At 48.0% G+C, this 16,100-nt stretch overlaps 1 protein-coding gene across 10 annotated transcripts in view; it reads right to left on the reverse strand.

Annotated features, from left to right (window-relative positions):
* ARID1B (AT-rich interaction domain 1B) overlaps positions 1–16,100 on the reverse strand; it is a 439,186-nt gene that overhangs the window by 11,535 nt on the left and 411,551 nt on the right. For all 10 annotated transcript variants that reach the window (XM_045080143.1, XM_045080141.1, XM_045080135.1 and 7 more), the window contains 4 exons: positions 14,493–14,697; positions 8,967–9,105; positions 8,579–8,751; positions 2,430–2,580 (listed from right to left, as the gene is read on the reverse strand). In XM_045080143.1, coding sequence (XP_044936078.1) covers positions 2,430–2,580; positions 8,579–8,751; positions 8,967–9,105; positions 14,493–14,697 — 668 coding nt within the window. The remainder of the gene's footprint in view (positions 1–2,429; positions 2,581–8,578; positions 8,752–8,966; positions 9,106–14,492; positions 14,698–16,100) is intronic.

Genomic DNA, 16,100 nt, shown 5'->3' on the forward strand with positions numbered 1-16,100 from the left:
AAAGGACCCCGGGCCACGAGAGAAACCAACAGCGCGTTTCTGGAAACGCTGCAGCCTTCCTGGTTTTGTGTTTCCTTCACTGCGCACACCTTCCAACAGAGGCACGTCGAGCCGAAGCGGCACGGTAACTTTTAGCCACAGGGACGGCCACACCCATCTTGGGAATGCTGCCGGTCTCCCGGTGAGTCGGTGTGCGAGGAGCCCCGGCCCGACCCGACCCGACCCGCCGCACCCCCGGCCTCTGAGGAAAGTCCCTGCCCACCCACCGGCCGACGCGCCCCGGGGCTGCGAGCGAGGCACCGCGAGGGCGGGCATTGACGAGAGCCAGAGACGAGACAGACCATCTCGGAAGGCAACAGGAATTCCGGGAGGGCCAGAACACAGACCTGTCATCGTGGAAAATGTCTTTACTTATTTCTCATTAGGAATACAACATGTCCAATGTTTTCAAAGTATACTCCACATTGAATCCAAGCGATACTGAGTTAGCTACTAATTGTTAAAATACAGCTACTCAAAATTTCGAAGCCCTGTGATCCTAAGAGGCCATAGCAAAGAGTAACAGAGAGGACTTCAAGAGTGACAGGGCTGATTTAAATGGGCTCCTATATTAAATCTGAAAATGGGAATGAATAACATTTATTTTCCAACTCCCATTACACTGAGAAACTCTGAATACCATAAAAACAGTATGTGTGACAGAGCAGTAGATCTGAGGTTTAAAGGGATAAACCGGCTTAGTTAGCATACTGCCTGCCTGGATCCTGTAAGACAGAGGGTACTGGCACTGAGTACGTTCCTACAGTGGTCAAGGGATGAGCATAAGAAAGAAAACGAATGGATTTTGAGACCATCACAGGCAAAACAGATAGAGAGGAAGTGTGTGCTAAGGGCATTAATAGCTAGAAGGAAGCTTACATTAGGAGGAAAGAAATATAACCAACACAGATAAAATTTAAGCTGAACAAGTAACACTTTTCAGAAAACAAGGTAAACCCTAAGGCGGCAGAGCCAAAATGACTTAAACTAGTTCTGGAAGGTCTTTTAGGAGAAACAGAACAGGGCACTTCCCAGGGCTCCTTTAAGAATGTATGTTCCAGGGTAAGTGTTCTGTCAGCTGGGAAAAACAAACAAACAAACAAACAAACAAAAAAAACTTCTCTTGGATCCTCAAAAACAGATCTAAATAAAATCCTCAATCTAGTGACTAAACCTGATGGGTAACTGATTCATGCAGACATCACTAATATAGTTCCCCACACACAGCCAGGGTAAGGAGAAATCTAGACTCTTAAGTCTAGAAGAACCAAATCACTTTAAGCTTGTGATGGCTCTGCAATCTCAGGCACTACGTGCCAGAAAGAGCTTGTTTGGTAATTAAAGAAACTTTCTTCCCTGCTGCATTATACCCCCGGACACCTCCGCACGGCTCTCACGACTTTGTGCCTGCCCTTGGCCAGCAGGAGGCCAGCAGGAGGCTCAGGGTAGGGAACAGAAGTGAGGAGGCAGTGAGGACCACCGCCCGCCACCGGCTTCTGAAGGAACCCAGCCGAGGCCATCCCTACCCTGAGCTTGGGTCTGTGGCTACAGTCAGAAGAGCTTTCTCAAATGCCTCCATTTTCTTTAAAAAATCACAGATATTATGTGAAAGACTTTGTTTCTGAGCACTTCTCTATTAAGGAGGCAAAGAGCATACCAGCAAAGGAAGGTGCTTTCAGAGTCAGCATTTAAGTCGGGGGCAGGGCTAAGGGGCCTTCTTCACAGAAGTCTACCGTGAGCTGGTATTCTGTCACCTCTCAGACACATTTCAAAGACTGTCCTTCTGTCTCCGTAAAAATAATCTGGATGAGCACCGAAACCCAACTTGCCATTCAGTGTCCAGATACCATCCTGAGATGTATCTGGAAAAAAGACTGCCGTGGCTTTCCTCAGAGATGTTATTCAAGGAGCAAAGCAGTCTCTCTGTTTAAAATGTTTGCAGGGAAGAATGGAAACACCTGAAAAACCAAGGCCGGGAGGGAACTTTTCCCAGAGCTCCCTATCACTCCGGGGGTGTGGGAAGCCCAGAGTGGCCCCCAGTGTGAGAGCATTTCCCTAAGGAAGAAATGCAGGTGGGGAGGGGTTTAGTGGGGCCGTGAACCCTGGGTTTGTGGAGCCGTGCAAGGAAGCTGGGGGTGTGGTGGCCGTGGTGGCACCAGGAGGGCATCCCGGCGCTGGGAGGTCCACCGCTGCATGGGGCCTCCTGGCTCTCAGGAGCCCTTCTCTGCAGTCCTGCTGAGGTCAGCTGCTGAAGGCAGCCCCCCGAGGCCATCTGTATCAAGCCCAGCAGAAAAGCAGGTCCAAGTGTTGTCAGCAGCTACCAGGGCTCAGGAACGCGTGTGTGAGGAGAGGTTCCAGTAAACCTCATGATCACCTCAGAAAACACTCACCTTCGATCGTAACCGGCTCCATAGGGAAACTGTTGCCGCTGCCCCATGCCCAGACTGGACATCGCTCCAGAGGGACTTTGGTTATACATGTCCTGCATACTGCTAGTGGGCATCTGTCCTTGAGTCATAAAGGGCTCACTACTTCCAGGCACTGCAACATTTTAAAGAACACATAGAAAATGAAGCATTTGCAAAAGCCAAGGGGCCCAAAGAGCCCCTTCCAGTTGTTTCTGTAATCCTTAATATGGTGGACATTTATCTTGCTCTTAATATGGCCAACAACAATACAAACCAAAGAGTGTGAGGTCTGGAGTCAAGATGGAACCCAAGATCCCTATCCCTTACCCCATGTATAGGCCTTGTAAGAGCCCTTTCCCTTGAGTGGGAGTAGAACCCACCAATATGGCGGAAATGTTGCTCCCACGATCACATACGTGATATGGCTAAAGGGATTTCACAGATGTAACTAAAGTCACCAACCAGCTGACCGGCAGTCAACCAGAAGGGAGATTATACAGCTGTGTCTCTTAAATCCATGTCTACAGGTCAGGACACTTACTCTCCTGCTGGCCTTGAAGAAGCACCCGCCATGTGGTGGAGAGGGCCACGTGTCAGGAAGGGGCGGCAGCCCCTAGCACTGTGAAGGCCCCCAGACAACAGGGCTCCAGACGACGAGACCTCAGTCCGACAACGGCAAGGAGCCACATTTGCCCACGACCTGATCGAGCTCAGGAGAGGACCCTGCACCGCAGACAAGCGGAGTCCAGGCCGCCACCCTGATGTCCACCAGGGGAACCCCAAGCCAAGAGCCCACAGGAATGTGGGGTCCTACACGGATGTTGTTCTGGGCTGCTGAGGTCATGCTAATTTGTTATGAAGTAATGTCGGAAACAAACACAGGCCCTTTCTTGGGGCAGCCAAGCTTCCGAGTTCCATTCCTTGTCTATAAAATAAGGTTGGTCATGTCGCCTCACGCAGCAGGCATGAGGAAGAGAGGACACACACGAACAGGTGACCCTTCACACAGGCGCTAGGGGTGCTGACCCCACAAAGGTGAAAACCCACGTGTAACTTTGGACTCCCCCATAACCTAACTACTTATAAGCTACTGCTGCCCAGAAGCCTTAGTGCTAACGTGCACAGTACAGGGAAGGGGCGCCTTGGGTGGCTCCTTGGTTAAGCCTCTGCCTTTGGCTCAGGTCGTGATCTCAGGGTCCTGGGATCAAGCCCCGCAGTGGACTCCCCACTCAGCAGGGGCATCTGCTTCTCCCTTTCCCTGCTCACATGTACTCTCTCTAAATAAATAAAGAAAATCTTTAAAAAAAAAAATAGCACATATATTGCACATTACATGAATCATATACGGTACTCTTCAGTAAGCTAAAGAAATTGTTAAGAAAGTTGTAAGAGAAAATACACTTACAATAGTGCACATCTATTTATTGAAAACACTCTGTGTATAAGCAGCCTCGTGCAGTTTGAACCCATGATGTTCAAGGGTCAACTGTATGAATAAAGCTAGTTCCTGTCCATTCCAGGGGAAAAAGTAAAAAACAAAAAACAAAAAACCTTAACATGAATACCCACCTACCAACTCACTGCAAAATCAGGGTAAAGAAAACCGCTAGGGAATTAAGAATAATTCAAGAATGGATGAAATGCAAGTGTTTCTACCAGGGCGCAGAGTGGCAATTAGGTCAAATATGCAAATTAGCATTAGCTCAGAGCCTGAAGGAAATTGGGTCAAGCCCAGAAACTAGCCTGTAGGCAAATTAAACATTTTAATGCAAATCTTAATTGATAGACAGTCCTGCTACCTTTCTTCATCTTAGGAAGGTTACTTTTATGTTACACGAAGCAAAAGCTGATTAAACTTTGGTGAGCTGATAGAGTTTGTTCGGCTGGAGGAGAGCCCACCTAAGGACTCTAGCACCGGTGGGATGTGCTGGGCTTTTCCATATTTTCTTATTCAAGCTCAAGTCAACACGTGGCCAATTAAGTTCTGATGTTACCTTCCATTTTATAAATGTAAAAACAGAGGGACACAGACATTAAGGGGGATAATTAAATAGCTTAATTCCTTGATACACAAAAAATTCTTAGAAAGCCAGTAGAAAAAAACATCAGATTAAAAAAAATGGGCAAATAAATGGACATTCAGAAGAAAAGAAAAATACGTAGCTAATCAGTATATGAAAAGAAGTGTGACTTCACCAATAATTAAAGAATCCAAGGGGGCGCCTGGGTGGCTCAGTCGTTACGCGTCTGCCTTCGGCTCAGGTCATGGTCCCAGGGTTCTCTGATCAAGCCCCGCATTAGGCAACCTGCTCGGCAGGAAGCCTGCTTCTCCCTCTCCCACTCCCCCTGCTTGAATACCCTCTCCTCACTGTCTCTGTCAAATAAATAAATAAAAACTTAAAAAAAAGGGAAAGAAATCCAAGTTAAAACAATTATGAGACTTCCCCTCTTTGAATTAAGTATGAAGAGGACCGATACTAGTCATTGCTGGTAGGGGAGGAGGGTCCACACACTGTCACATGCTCATATGAAGAGTATTAACTTGGTCTAACTTTTGTCAATATCTGTTATGTGAGGGCTATTATTTTGGTGACCCCCCTCAAGGGTATTTATAGCCTTTGAAGTCTCCTCCCACAATGAGTTTGAGCATCGTCATGTGACCAGCATTGACCTATGGGGTGCCGGCAAAGTGGAAAAACCACTTTGGGTGGTACTTTGTAATGTAGTAGAAGATACTCAGTAAGGTAGAAGTTCATATTCCATGACTCAGTTATTCTAGGAATCTATTTCATAGAAACACAAGCAGGTGTGAAAAAAACAGCTGCTTCACTCCATAATCACTGCATCATTTTTTATAACAGCAAAATACTATGAAACAACCCCTTCAGTATTAGAGCACTGAAAAGGACAAGTAGGGGCACCTGGGTGGCTCAGCAGGTTAAGCATCTGACTTTTGCTCAGGTCATGATTGAATCCTGCCTTTGGCTTTCCACTCTAGGGGGGGTCTGCTTCTCCCTTTGCCCCTCCCCACTGCTTGGGCTATCTCTGTCTCAAATAAATAAATAAAATCTTTAATTAAAATTTTTTAAAAAAGAAAAAGAATGAGAAAAAGTAGGTGGGGTGCCTGGGTGGCTCAGTTGGTTAAGCATCCGACTCCTGGTTTCGGCTTGGGTCATGATCTCAGGGTTGTGAGATCGAGTCCCAAGTTGGGTTCTGTGCTGGGTGTGGAGCCTGCTCGGGATTCTCTCTTTCCCTCTCTCCAAGTCTCTGGCTGCCCTTTCTCTCCTTCTCAAAATAGAAGTAGGATTATGTGTAAAGATATTAACGAGTATTTAAAATACACTGTTTAGATACACAATATATAAATATTCACTGTTCACTTGAAAGCCAGTAGCCGATCCTTTGGTTGGTAATGAATTCAGGAAGTTGGTGGGGCAGGGGGGCAGGTGGGCAGGTGGGCTGAAGCTGCTCTGGGCACCGAGGCTCAGACAGGCTTTGCCACTGGCCGTGTCACTGCACTGCAGCCCAGTGGCAGCAACAGCAACAGAGAACATGGTTTCCCCCAATGCTGGTCATTACACGAAAAACCAGAGCACCACCAAGTTCACGGACAGAATAACATGAACTGAGGAATGTAAAACTTTATTATAACAGGGACAGGGCTACACGAAAATCTGTGTCTTGTGGGTTTTCTGTTTTTCTGCTTTAATTTGGTGCTAAACATAGCAGCACTGTGAGGTAGCAGGTGAGCTGAAGCATCCTGGGGACGTGTGAGAAGGGCCCCCCTCTGAGCCACTGTATCGTTTACACGGTTGATGCAAACGCATTATACAGCTAGCTAGCACCTAATATGTGATCCATAATCATGCCCCCACCCCCAATTATTTTCATAATAAGAAAGACCATAGACGCGCAGAAAAAAAGCAAAGCAACTCCCTCTATCCAATCTAGCATATAGGCAGGAGACTGGACAGGATATCGCCTAACTCTTGAGGCTAGGTTCCAAACACTACTGATTATTTTTCCCATGTTACTGTCATATTTTCAGAGTCTAAAAAGGTGACACAACCACCATTGGCACTAACAAAATGTTCTTTCTAGTCTCTCATACCAAGAAAAACAGCTACCTCCAACATTTACAAGGCTTGTGAATTTCCAAGCTTATGGATGTACTGCGTTTTCTGCAGGATATTTACTTCGAACAGGCCAGCTCTGAAGCTTTTTGAAAGGAAAAATTATAGATTATCTTACTCAGCATAACAGATACCTGAAATGGCACATAAGAAATAGATATTAAATGTAAAATTATTTATTAAATGACACACACCTAATATTTAAAATTTTGAAATTGTTCATTTTTTATTTTTCACTGGTCATAAGACTTCTGGGAAAATCCTGGCTTTGTGTTTCTCTCTACTTAAGACAAGATATCAAGAAATTCGCACACCCCAAACATCTAAATCGAACGGAAGTACCATCGTATAAGGAATCCCTGAAGAAGTACTTCTGTAAAAATTGTATTCACTACTTTTCTGTATTTTTTTTCAATGATATTCACATCATGCCTCAATTTCACAGCCCAGCTGCACTTGGAAGAGTGCCAACCCGCACTTGGAGTGCACACGGCTGGGGAGGCACTCAAAGGGCCGAGGCTTAGAGGCTTAGATGCTACATTTCGGTGCCCAGTGAAGACCTGGGACTGAGCAGTGTAACGGGAAACACCCCGCTGGGTGTTGGCTGACGTCGGTCGGAGCTCTCGCACATTCTCTGCGGTCCCATCCGAGCCACAGTGCTCCGTCCCACTTCTCTGCTTAGTTCTTTAAAATGATTCCTAATCCTAACGCTCTGCCCGGCTGTGGACTGACACCCTCCACCACCTACCACCTCAGTGCAGCCCAGAGTCACCTTGGGCCTTCCCTCTCTCCCTCTTGTCCCTCCTGTCCCCAGCACAGGTGTGAACAGTGAGCCTCTGCTTCCTAGCTGTGCATCTCCCAGGTGGTAACGTCCTCACCCTCCCAGTTGGTATCACTTGGCTCATCCCCTGGGACCTCCACATTCAGGCCAGCCAGCGGGGCCTGTTCCTTCACCATCTAGAACACACAGCGAGTATGTCCACTTCTCTCTTTCGCTGCTGGGATCTGACTCCACCCCATCATCTCTCCCCGGGGCCCCTCACAGGGTCCCTCCAACACATTCTTCACTTATTTATACCATTTTATTTATTTATTTGAGAGAGAGAGAGCTAGAGAGAGCATGACTGGGTGGGGGGAGGTAGAAGGAGGAAGCAGGCTCCCCACTGAGCAGAGAGCCCAATGCAGGGCTCGATCCCAGGACCCTGAGATCATGACCTGCTCGGAAGGCAGGCGCTTAACCCACTGAGCCACCCAGACGCCCTGCCGGTTATTTTTTAACAAACACCTAGCTGTGTTACTTCCTGCAGAGCATCTCTCAGCTAGGGTTAAAGTCCAAACTCATCCACACGCCCATGAAGGCTGAAATGTTCTGGTCCCAGTGGTCCCGATGCGCTCGGGCTGCACACCCCCCTCCACCACCGTCCCCCAGGCCCAGCTCACTACGCCCCAGACGCCTTCCACCTCCTCAAACATGCCAAGCTCGCTCCTGCCTCGAGCCACCCCCAACTCCCTGCGCCTCTCTGACTGACCCCTCACTCCTCAGGTGGCCACGGATAACCGACACCTCCTCAAAGCCCCCCACCCACCCTTTCTCATGGGATGTCCCCCCCACCCCCACCCCATAGCCCTGCACTTTTGTGTCGGGGTCCCTTCTCGCATCAACCGCCATACTTCATTACAGATCTGTGGTTTGACTGATTTGGCAGCACACCATGCCGCCCAGCTCTCGCCAGCCCGCGCTGTAGGCTACGACCCGCGCCGCCAGGGGGCGCCACGAGCGCGCTTGCGCACCACGTGTGTCATCCTCCAAGGACCCACTCAACCAACCTCCATCACAGCCTGTAGACAGGTCCCAGTTTCTAGATGAGGAAACGGAGGCTTCCCCGAGGCCAGAAATCTAGGAGGCCGAGGAGCGGGGACTCCGCTAGTCTCGAACAGGTAAGTGAACTGGCCGTGCGACGGCCAAGAGAAGACCAGGCTCGGTCCCCCTGCACTCACCTTTTCTCATTCCACCGAAGGGGTCCTTGTTGGGTTCGTAGGGCATCCTTCCCATCACGTCCGGCATGCTCAAGCCCTGCTGGTACGGGGCGCTCGGAGTCATGGAGTTCCGCTTCGGGAACGACGAGTCGCTGGCGTCAGAGAACGGGTCGTGCACACTGACCGTGCTGCTTCTGAAGACAGGAGAAGGGAAGCTTCAGAAGCAGCAGGAGCTGCCAGCGGATGCTTGTTCGGGAAAAAGCTCAACTTGAAAATTAATGTAAAAACCATCCAAAAATCATGACATGACTAAAACCCGTAGGAATCAACGTTACAAAACTTGCAAGAGACCACCACGTCTTCTCCAAAAATCCGCGGTCTTGGGGCTCACGGAGACGCTTCTGCATACCTTCCACCTTGCATCGGGGTCATCTGTCCATGAGGGGTGGAGGCTGGGGTCGGGGGCTTCAGGTCACCTGGAACTTCTGCCATCGAGTTACTGCCAGTGGACTGGGGGGTCTGTGGACCTTGCAAGGATCCTGAGTTAGCTGACAGTAGTAGCACCAAGAGAAAAGAAGGAAAAAACGAGAGGTTATCAAGTAAGCTCATCCTTCCTACTTATTAAAAAAAAGGGGGGGAAAGACAACACAATACCAGCTTATCAGAAATAGTAACAACATCCATTACTGGTAACCATACAGTAAAATCAGTTGCTCTTATATTATTTATAGTGAAAATTAGTAAAAGTTTCTTTGTTTGTTTGGTTTTTTTAGTAATCTACTTGGAAACATACTTCATTTATGAGCCATAAGACATATTTCTACCTCTTGACTGGGGAATTGCTTTCCTGGGTATTTATCTCAAGAAAATAATCTAATCTAAAAGAAGCCTTTAGGGACGCCTGGGTGGCTCAGTTGGTTGGACGACTGCTTTCGGCTCAGGTCATGATACCGGAGTTCCGGGATCGAGTCCCGCATCGGGCTCCCACCTCCATGCGGAGTCTGCTTCTCCCTCTGACCTTCTCCTCGCTCGTGCTCTCTCCCACTGCCTCTTTCTCAAATAAATAAATAAATAAAAATCTTAAAAAAAAAAAATAAGAGAAGCCTTTAGGCAGAAAAATGTTTATTTCAGTGTTGTTTATAATGGAGATAATCTAAATGTCTGGGAGTAAGGAAAAAAATGGGATGAAAAATTTGGTATACTGATTTGAGGGACTACTGTGCTATTTTAGGAAAAAAAATTAGAAAAATTAGTACCAGATCTTAGGCAATGAGAAGTGTTTAAGTTGAAACGCAATGATACAAATTAGTAATGAGCCTTATGTCACTTCAATGCCTCCCCAATGTCTGGATGTGTCTATGCTATGTCATTAATAAAGTCATTTTTAGAGCTACGGAATCAGATTTGTTATTACAAAACCAAAGTCATGCTCTTTGGAGTTCTTTAATGTCATTATCAGAGACCTGAGATTTGGCTTTAACTACAATTACATTATAATAACAGAGCTCAGAATTGAGCAGATCTTCTCAAAACTTAAACTCATCTCATTGGAAAAGGCAGTATTTTAAGGGTTTCTGCTTTATCAGCAACCTTTGCATGTTAGGTGCCCAACAGAGCTTGCCTTCATCTGTTAAACAAATACTTATTGAATAAATAATATGCTTGCTATACTGCTTACTGTATTGTTTTTTTCTACTTCCGCATGCACCAGCAGTGTCCCAAACTGACAAAAAAGACAATAATTCCTGCCCTCATGCAGTTTATAATAAATGCTTTCAGAAGTGTTACAAATGGCGGAACTACCAGCTGCTTGTAGTGACTTATCGTCACTTACGATACTGTATATGTTATTATCATGGAGCCCCCATCTTAGGAGGTGTCCAAGACTCATTACAGTTACCATCGCCACATCTAACTGTCGAGGAGATGGGGTTCAACAAATCACTGGAGATTACAGAGCACGCTGGATAGGAGCCCCAGATGGAAACGAGTCCAGCACTCGTAACTCTGATAGCCTCAGCGGAACAGGAGGTCTCTGGGGAGATCAGGTCGCCCCCCGCCGGCCTGCTTGGGAATGAATCCTGAGCACTGGCCACCAGGGCTGTATATGGTGTCTCTGGAGTGCCTGGGACCAGAGTGACTCAGGGAGGCTGTCAGAGATGCCAGGAAGACTTACTTGAAAAACAGATCTTTTTCAAGTAGCTATTGCAAAAAAAAAAGCTTAGTAATGCATGCTTATAAATCAGATTTTGGTGAAAGCCTGAAACTACAGATTAAATAAGTAGACTGTAATCAAAGAAAAAAGTGGAGTCTTCTATAAATACAGAAGGATAATCCTACAGATGGGACTGCCCCTCTTGAGCGGGCAGGAGAAATAACGTGCTTCCTAAATCTCAGACCAGACTCCGCACAGTGGATGGCACAGCTTCCCTGGAAACATGGTTCACAGGCTGGGATTTCAGAATGACCCTTATTTCTAAGTATTCACACTTACAGCTAAAATAATAAAAAAAAAAAAACATAAAAACAAAAAAAATAAACCCCCCAAACCAAAAACTGTCCCCTCTGCTAGTGTTTTTTCCTTTCCCTTCAAGGGGGAAAAAAACCGAACGCCCCCTCTTGAAGCTCCTTTAGTAGATGAGGCCGGCACACACTGCAGGCTCTCCCTACCTTTTGCCAGAAGCTACAAATGTATACTCGAAAGTAAACAATGGAAAGGTTACTGAAGGTTAAGTACATTCCCACACTTGAGACTGTACAGCCAGACTCCTAGCTGGGAAGATAATTTACACAGCACGAACCTGGTGCCCGAGTTCTGGCTGGGGTTGTGGGAAGGAGGCCGGGAGAAGGAAGGAGAGCTGGTATGTCCCAGGTCTGCCGTGACTAGAGGTCACCCAGAGGGCACCTTTGTTTATGACCTGAACCCTTTCTCATTTATCTTCCACTGAGGATTCCCTAGTTGGCTCCATGACAGGTTTTGTGACATCACCTGTCAGCTAATAATAGAAATGCAGTCAGCCACCTGCCAGCAAAGATGGATGGGTTTTTGGTTACAGACTTACTAATTGAATGTGGAGCTACCTTGTCCCCCCCACCCCGCCCCCATCCCTAACCTGGCCCACCCCCAACCGCCTTCCAGGCGGCCTGGCCGCTTGTGGAGACGAGTCCTGCGGCTGACCATGAGAACCCCAAAACTTTATGTACAGACTTATTGTAACAAGATTCCCCATTGCTCTCAGAGATGCACCCGTACCCCAGGCCTTGCCCAGTTCCATACAGGGACTTTTTTTTTTTTTAAAGATTTTATTTATTTATCAGTGAGTGAGAGCGAGCACAGGCAGACAGAGTGGAAGGGTCAGAGGGAGAAGCAGACTCCCTGCGGAGCAAGGAGCCCGATGTGGGACTCGATCCCAGGACGCTGGGATCATGACCTGAGCCGAAGGCAGCTGCTTAACCAACTGAGCCACCCAGGCGTCCCCATACAGGGACTTTTTTGAGTCACTGGAAGACCGTAACACTGAGCTCTGGGGTGGGAAAGCTGGTGACCAGTGAAGATCGTGGTGCCCCCAAGGACTCAGGGGTTCTACCCCCCAGAGACTGGCAGAAATGACCTTTAGCCCACACTAGCCACACCAAATCAAAACCAAATACAGGAGGACGAGTCACGATGCTTATATGGCCAAGGGATCTCAGATTTAGGGTGCTTCAGAGTGGCTGTTTAAAAAGCCATCTAGCACGTTTCTTAGGAATCGTTTCGATTAGTTTGCCTGGATGGGAAGAAATGCACCACAGTTGCCTTCCAATGGTGAAAACTGACTTCTAAGAACACAGAGTTTGGCTGAAAATTAGTTTTTTAAAAATTTTGCAGTATATGAGGTCCTGACATGGCACATAGTTTGGAATAATTTTTTTTTTCCTCCTTTGACAATAAATAGATTTTGTTTTCCTTAATGCTAGTTCTGGACTCAGAGAGGCCACTGACTGACGGGTGCCAGGGAAAACCTGGCTTTTGGTTATGGGGCTGCTGTTTCTCGCTACCCTACCGACCAGTCTGCATGTCCTTCTGTCCAGCTAGGCCCAGGAAGCCCTCCTCCCCCAACCCCTCTTCCCAAGACTTGGGACCGTGCGGACCACTGAGAAGAATGTATTGTCAGAAGTACATTGGCAATCCAGGGTCCTTTGTGCAGTTAAAACGGTAATGTTGCCATAAAGACGGCAGTTTAAAAAAAGGGAAAAAGGCAAGAGCTGACTGTTGAGAGAACAGGCCCTACACTTTCTGAAGGGTCTATGGCTCAGCGGGATTTCTTGTACTGAAGCTGGTGCTCACTGGGAGAGCTATTCTCCGTGCGGAAGTGCAGCCCATTCAGCGACGTGAGTTTTTCCCGGCAAATAAAATATACCTTTACATCTTCGCAGACATCGCCACTTTGGTCCCTACACCCCACTGAGTTTTTATTTTGGAAAAATAGTTTCAGGGCTGTTCACAGGCGGCTTGTTTGACTCTGTGAACTGAATGTAATGTTGTGAGACTTTTAAAATTAGATTTCACAGTTTTTAAGGTATACGGTAACGGCAAAGGCTTCGGATCCTTAAGGGTGGGGTGAGAGAGGATTTCTAATTGTGTTTAGAGCTGTCAGGCCTAAATATATACCTTGGTACATTCCCTGCTAGTGCATCTTGGCCCTAGGAAGTATTTATGTGAGATCTCTTGGTCGGGACCCGCAGGCACTCGCACTGCCATCCAGAAAGCAGCTGGAGGAAACAAGGGGGAAGACGGCTTCTTTCTTTGGCTCACAGACACCTTCTTCTCTGCGTAGAAGGCTTCCCTGTTACAATGCCATTTCAGTACAGTAGGTCCAGGCCTATAGCACGAGCTGGATGCCACCCACCAGCTAAGAGATTTGGGGCCAGTTTCTCAGATCTTATGTGTTAGTTTTCTCACAGACTTTGTGATTGTGATGCAGTATGTGCATCGCAGCAGTGATGTAAAGATTAAATGATAGAGCACTTAGAAAGGGGCCTGGCACGTGAAGTGCTTACGAAATGCTGGCATTTGGTCCCAGAACAGTCCTGTTCACGTGATGGGAGGTGGCAGGAACGGTCGGGCCTGTCTTGTACATAGGACAGTGTGGCTAAGTGCTGACCATGAAGGGGCTTGGATGTGGCCAGGCGAGGACATAGCTGATTTAACTTGAGTGAGGTCACCATCCCCAGGATTGGGGATGATGCAATTTTCTTCCTGAGGATACTGTGTGTATCAGAATATAATGATTCAGGAATCTGGAAGGCAGGTAGAGCAAAGAAGAGCGGGCGAGCTGATAGGATGGCAGGGTCTCCAGCAGCTGAGTGGAGCGGCCGGAGAGAAGGTGGGTCTCATTATTCTGGTTTCGCTGGGGGAGAATGTAGGCAAATCGCCTTATTCCTAGGTAGGATTCCTAAGACTCCTGACCTCTAGGTCGGAGCTAACTGACTGCTGGGACTCAGAAACAGGGCTGCGTGGACCTTTCCTATGCCAGGTTTGCTGGATTGCCTGCAAGGGAGGGCTTGCTGGGCAGGGGACGTTGAAAACCGAGTCTAGATTTCATTTTGCGGACACCCAGCTTGGAGTGTCCCCAACAGCAGCAGTAGTAGGGTGGTGTCTTCTGGGAGTGCAGAAGTATTTGCACAGGTTACTGGGAAGTTAGCAGGAGTATTTTTAAATACCTGTAGAAGGATTAGAGGCAGAGAGCTCGGAATTCCCGTTTCCTTAGACTAAGAAGGCAAAGCAGAAGAATGGTGCCTTTGCAATATCGGCCCCAACAGCCACATCCTTTTCTTTTCCCTTAAGCACCGTCAAGCGGTTCAGTTACAAAACCCCTTGTCCTCAAAGACCCCGCGTTCGGTTTGCTTTCCTAGCAGCGACCTCCTGGGCGACAGCTGCAGTACTCCCACTTACCAGGAGAGGGCGGCTGGAGCTTGGGCTGCTTCTTGGTGTCTGTCGTGCTGAAGACTTCCGGCGGGGGCTCCTCCCCACGCTCTATCTTGCACTCAAAGGCAAACAGGTACTGAATATACTGCTTTTTCAGGGAGCTTGCCGCGCTGCTTGAAGTGCCAACATTTAGGTTGGTTGCCAGCTCACGCCACTTCTTGTTTTTATTAACCTAGCAAAAAAAAAAAAAAAAAAAAAAAAAGGCAGGATCACTGGTTTGCAGCAAAGTGGCTTGTTTAATGCCAGGAGACAAAAAAAAGCACTTAATGTCTTGGTTTACTTTTTTTTTTTTTTCATTTGCCTCTCTTAACTAACGCTCATTACTCCCACTCAGTAGTGCACAGACAGCGTTTACAGTTATAAAACCATTAAGGGACCTGCTGATAGCTACATAAAAAGCATCGCTCGTCGAGATTCTTCTGCCTCATGCACCTTCTAATGCCTCACACTCTTCGAGGCCGCTGCGGCTCCGAGCCAGCGATGTTCTCTGAGCAAGTGTACACCATCCCTATCCCCTTCCCACCTCTCATCTAAAAAAAAAAAAAAAGGAAAAAAGCCATCTGAAAATGAATTTTAAAAATCAATAACATAACTATTTTGCAATTTAAGTGTTTGAGCCTTGATATGAAAAACAGTGCTTCCTTCCAACAGCCACAGGCTCCCGGAAAGACGAGCCTGTAATTCCAGCCCGTGTCCCTCCTCTCCCCAGGAGCTCTCCTAGGGTGCTGGGCAGAGGTGACACTGGGGGCAGCCCACACCAGCCATCAGCCCTGGGTGGCTCCACGAGGCCACCAGCTAGCCGACATAGCAGGCCCAGGGAGTGACACGGGGTTCCCAGGTACCCTCAGGGCGCAGAGAAGGCAGCCGCAAAGGGAAGGGAAAAAAGGGAGAGAAAGCCCGAAATGCTACGGAAGGATTTGGGGCATTAACTTTTGATTTCTGCTTGGGCCAGAGTCACCGGTGGTTGAATGGCTGAAGGCAACATGCGGACCTGCAAATCCCTGGGCCTCTTCTGCCTTCAGGTATGTGCACCTTGTGCTAAGGAGCCTGGTGAGGGTTAAGGGGACAGTGGTTTTTAAATGAAATGTTTCATTTTTGGATTCACATTTTCTCACAAAGCTCTTTACGTCCATTTACTTAGTACTAAATGGTAGGGGATAAGCAAACCTCAGAAAGCTCATGAAATGCCCAATTCCACTTCGGGCACTTAATGCCTGGCCGTGCCAAGCATGCCTGTGGACGGCTTCGGAAGGGCCAGGCAGAGCATAGCCTGGGACACCTGACAAGCAGGGCCCTGCACCCATCTCCTGCGGGACCCCGGGCGGAAATCACAACGGGGTGAGAGCCACAATGTGGCCGAGCGGCTCACCACTCTGGGGTCCAGCCACACTCCAGCCGCCCGTTAGCCAGGCCGCTCCGAGCCTTACTTGCAGACCAACGCAGCAGCCCACACCGCCGGCAGGGCCCAAGGAACGCGTCTGGACACACTCTGTACTTCTGTGAGGGTGAAGGCCACTGTCCAGTGTCCTGAGGATTCTAAAATTTGATGCCCAGGGGGTTAGGTGCAGAGGGGAA

Source organism: Mustela putorius, unplaced genomic scaffold, assembly GCF_011764305.1.
Source record: "Mustela putorius furo isolate JIRA1106 unplaced genomic scaffold, ASM1176430v1.1 tig00000450_pilon_pilon_pilon, whole genome shotgun sequence".
NCBI lineage: Eukaryota > Metazoa > Chordata > Mammalia > Carnivora > Mustelidae > Mustela > Mustela putorius.